We start from the raw sequence: 3,517 nt of genomic DNA, 5'->3' as shown, positions 1-3,517 counted from the left end.
GATAACTGCTACAAGTGAATCATTTCCAGTGAACTGATAACTGCTACAAACTAATCACTAAAAGCCCAGGTCAAATTCCTGTCTTGTGAACTGAATCAAGTGATTCACTGAAAAGATCTAGCTCAAAAGAATGTTTCTGACATTCTGACATTGCAGCTTCTCTTATGAAAACAGGCCAAGGAGAGCTAGGATGTGTATGTACAACTTATTATGGTTTGTTTCTCCAAAAGGCTTATGAATATAGCATGAGTTGTATGGATTAGTTGTATAATGATTATATCATTTTTCAAGCTTAATAGATCCAGTCCCCACTGTCTTCATTCACATGAAAAAGAGCAATCAGCACAACACTAAAAAAGTCACCTTTTTTGTTACACAGAAGTCGTACAGGTTTGGGATGACATGACGGAGAATAATGACAATTCTTATTTTGGGTGAACAATCCCTTTAAATGCTCACTATGAGACAGTTTGTCATCTTAAAGTGGCTTTCAGGGTGAGGATCACCTCTACAGCTTCGCTCAGATAAAAAGGTGCATCATACACAGCAACAGAGGGTGTAGCAGTTGAGTTTGGCTGCGTTGCGTCCCGTCCCGGCATAACGGTTCTTCTTGGGCAGCAGCAGAATGAAGGACACAGCCAGTGACACATGGTAGAAACTGTGGACATAAGCGTAGTCCCACTCCTGCAGGAGTAAATGAGCAAGTCATTACCGCAGTTACGCAAACATGCTTTTCTGACAAACTGTGTAATGTGTTACTCCAGTTTAAGAGCTGCACATTTAGATGTTTTACCTCGAAATAGAAGCGAAGCATCAAAGCAAGAGCACCGAAGCAGAACCCTGGCCCCACTTGTTGAGTGTAAACACTTTTGTCAGGATAAAGGCCTTTTTTTTCCTTCATTTTTTGTAACTGGAGCAAAGCAAAAACGATATTGTAAAACCTTGTGAAAGCATTTGTGGTAGATAATAGCATTTTGAGTTTCCATATTGTCAATATGAGCAAAATACAGTTCCTCATCAAGTTTATTTGGAGCTCTGCTCTTAAAAGCACTGTAAGAACAGCATCTGATGTCTCTCAAACTCACCCATTTGACTGTTATCATAAATACAGCTGTTCCAATGGGGCCGGAGTAGATGCCGTAGCCTAAGCGGTCCTGGTAGATTCTCACAGCTGATGTCAACACCCCAAACATGGTGAGCGAAGACCTCTTGGGTTCATCGAAATCTCCCAGTGCTGGATAAGAGCAAATGGACACATATTCTTGACATGACACAGCGGAATTCAAGTTATAAACACTTGTCACACTGCTCACGAAAAATAGTATTTTAAAGCACTTTGCTTGGCTGTTTGACCTGTGTGGGAGTGCATATCTATGTCATACTTTGATTGAGATTTGCTCGCCATGAGGATACAGAGATGCTATTGGTATTTGCTCACCTAGTAGCGTGACCCACATGGAGATAGCTGTGCCATACACGCTGAAGTACTCCAGGATCTCATACTTCATGAAACAGAGAATGGACAAGCCTGGACCATCACACGCATGGTAAATCTGAGCACAAATGGAGAAAACACATGACTGCTAAGTCACCTTGATAGAAAGGTTCCGGCTGAAAACATAAATGTAAATTTAAAAGGCTCTAAGATAGATTAGATGAAACTTTCCACGTTCTTGTCTGGAAAAATGTATGAAGAAGACCTTTTTTCCTTCAGTAATTCTATCAGACTGAACAAACTACAGTAGCCTGAGTTTTGTAAACTTTTTTTCATTGGTTGTTTTGTAATGAGTTGAGAATTTAGGGCCAGTTCACACAGAAAGTGTTTTGTGTTCCAATGCACTTTTTACTTGCTTTCTACTTAAAGCTAGATGGATGTCTTTGACAATTGTGCCATGTCTCATAGCTTTTTTAGAGTCTCGTACATGAGCAGCATATATATCTAGGGTTAAATGTAATATAAAATATTACATTAAAATATATAAAATAAGTGAAGAAATAAAAATTGTCATCACTTTTGCTTTAATTGAAATTAAAAAATCTTATCTATCATTTCTATATAGTTTTTTTTGTGCCTTTTTTAAATTTACATTTGCACATTTTTGACCATTTCGCCGTCTTGCTGCTTTTTTTTTTCGGCCCTAGAAAGTATTATATACTGTAGTATATTGCATTTATCAATCAATCAATTAACCAATCCCAGATTTTATTTCAGTTAAAATTAAAATATCACACCTAGTATGTCTATGTAGTTTTTTCCCCCTATGTAAACTCAGTTGGACAATTGTTAAGAGGCATGTCCGGTTAAAAGAAGTTCTACTTTGTCTTTGTTCCATTTTTCCTATATTCTGTTTTTTAAATGCAAGACCATTTTCTGTGTAAACGGCCCTTTAGACACAAGTATATCAATACTAATAAGAGACACACAAGCTGTAAAGATGAAGAGCGTAGTACTGTATATTTCTCCACATGTCTATAACATTTATAAAAGCCTCTATTCTCTTACCGCTATGAAGAACATTGTGAAGAAATAGACCATGGCCTCCATGTGGAAACCCCTCTTGGCGGCAACACTGGCTGCAGGAAGGAACACCAAACTGCTGATGGTGGGCAGCAACATCTTGGCGATAAACGCTCCCATTGTGACTCAAATAAAAGGCCTCAGGATTTCTAGAAAACTTGGAAGGACTTAAGAGACTGTCTGCTTATTTCAAACCGCCAGATCTTCTGGAGAAGTGACCAAAAGAGAGACTGAAGGGGCGACTCTCGCACACTCACAGCCTCCTCTGGAGGATCTTTAAAGTTTAAATGTCTCCGAGGAGTCCGTATGTGCACTGTCATCAGGACAGCAGCTGTCTGCGTGAGGACTGGGAGAGGCCTGCAATCACATGGCATGCTTCTGTCACACATGTTTGGGATTGTAGAACAACAGTAGCGGGACAAAAGGCAAGCCATTTATGGTGAACTTCACAATCTATGGAGTCAATGCTGAGTCAAAGTGTTTCCACAAAAAAAAGTCCTTGCGTGCCCTTTGGCATACAGAGAATTCTTTGAAATGTATTTTTCTTATACTGGTCAGTCTGGGCGGCAATGTGTTGAGTCTCAGACATTGAGTTTCTCATGGGTGAATCGATCCTCAGCAGTGGCTATGGAAACAACTGTCTCTTTTGGGTTATTGACATTGGCCTCGCTAAAGCACCTGTATGCGTCATTGCAAATCTGTGTTTGACGTGAATGTGGTTCTGAGGGTAGAAAAATGTGAATGGTTAAGGTGAGGTGTAGGCTTAAGATGTTGTGTTAGAGACCAGTGAGTCTTGTGTAGACCCATACCAGATGTACTGATAGATCAGGAGCCTATTAAACGAGTGAAGGGAACCCAAGAACAGATTCTCACTTTGTACTGATCACATTTCATGTGGTCGAAATATGTATTTTATATCTTTTGAATCTTTTATTTTATGCATCTAAAATGTCCGTATTTAGTCTACAGAAACTTCTCTGTGCTTCAGATGATCTGCTG

General features: G+C 39.4%; 1 protein-coding gene across 1 annotated transcript; it reads right to left on the bottom strand.

Moving 5' to 3' along the window:
* Window positions 1-537: 537 nt before the first annotated feature.
* mymk (myomaker, myoblast fusion factor) lies at window positions 538-2,638 on the bottom strand. Its single transcript, XM_016275367.1, has 5 exons — window positions 2,504-2,638; window positions 1,439-1,553; window positions 1,086-1,234; window positions 794-910; window positions 538-684 (listed from the first exon to the last, which is right to left on the bottom strand). Exons 1-5 carry the CDS (start codon window positions 2,636-2,638, stop codon window positions 538-540), a joined length of 663 nt encoding a protein of 220 aa, XP_016130853.1.
* Between the last annotated feature and the right edge of the window lie 879 nt (window positions 2,639-3,517).

The sequence above is a fragment of the Sinocyclocheilus grahami genome, unplaced genomic scaffold (genome assembly GCF_001515645.1).
Source record: "Sinocyclocheilus grahami isolate Dianchi unplaced genomic scaffold, SAMN03320097.WGS_v1.1 scaffold93.1, whole genome shotgun sequence".
Lineage (NCBI taxonomy): Eukaryota > Metazoa > Chordata > Actinopteri > Cypriniformes > Cyprinidae > Sinocyclocheilus > Sinocyclocheilus grahami.
Note: the sequence above shows the minus strand (reverse complement) of the source record. Positions and strands in the feature narration are given on the sequence as shown.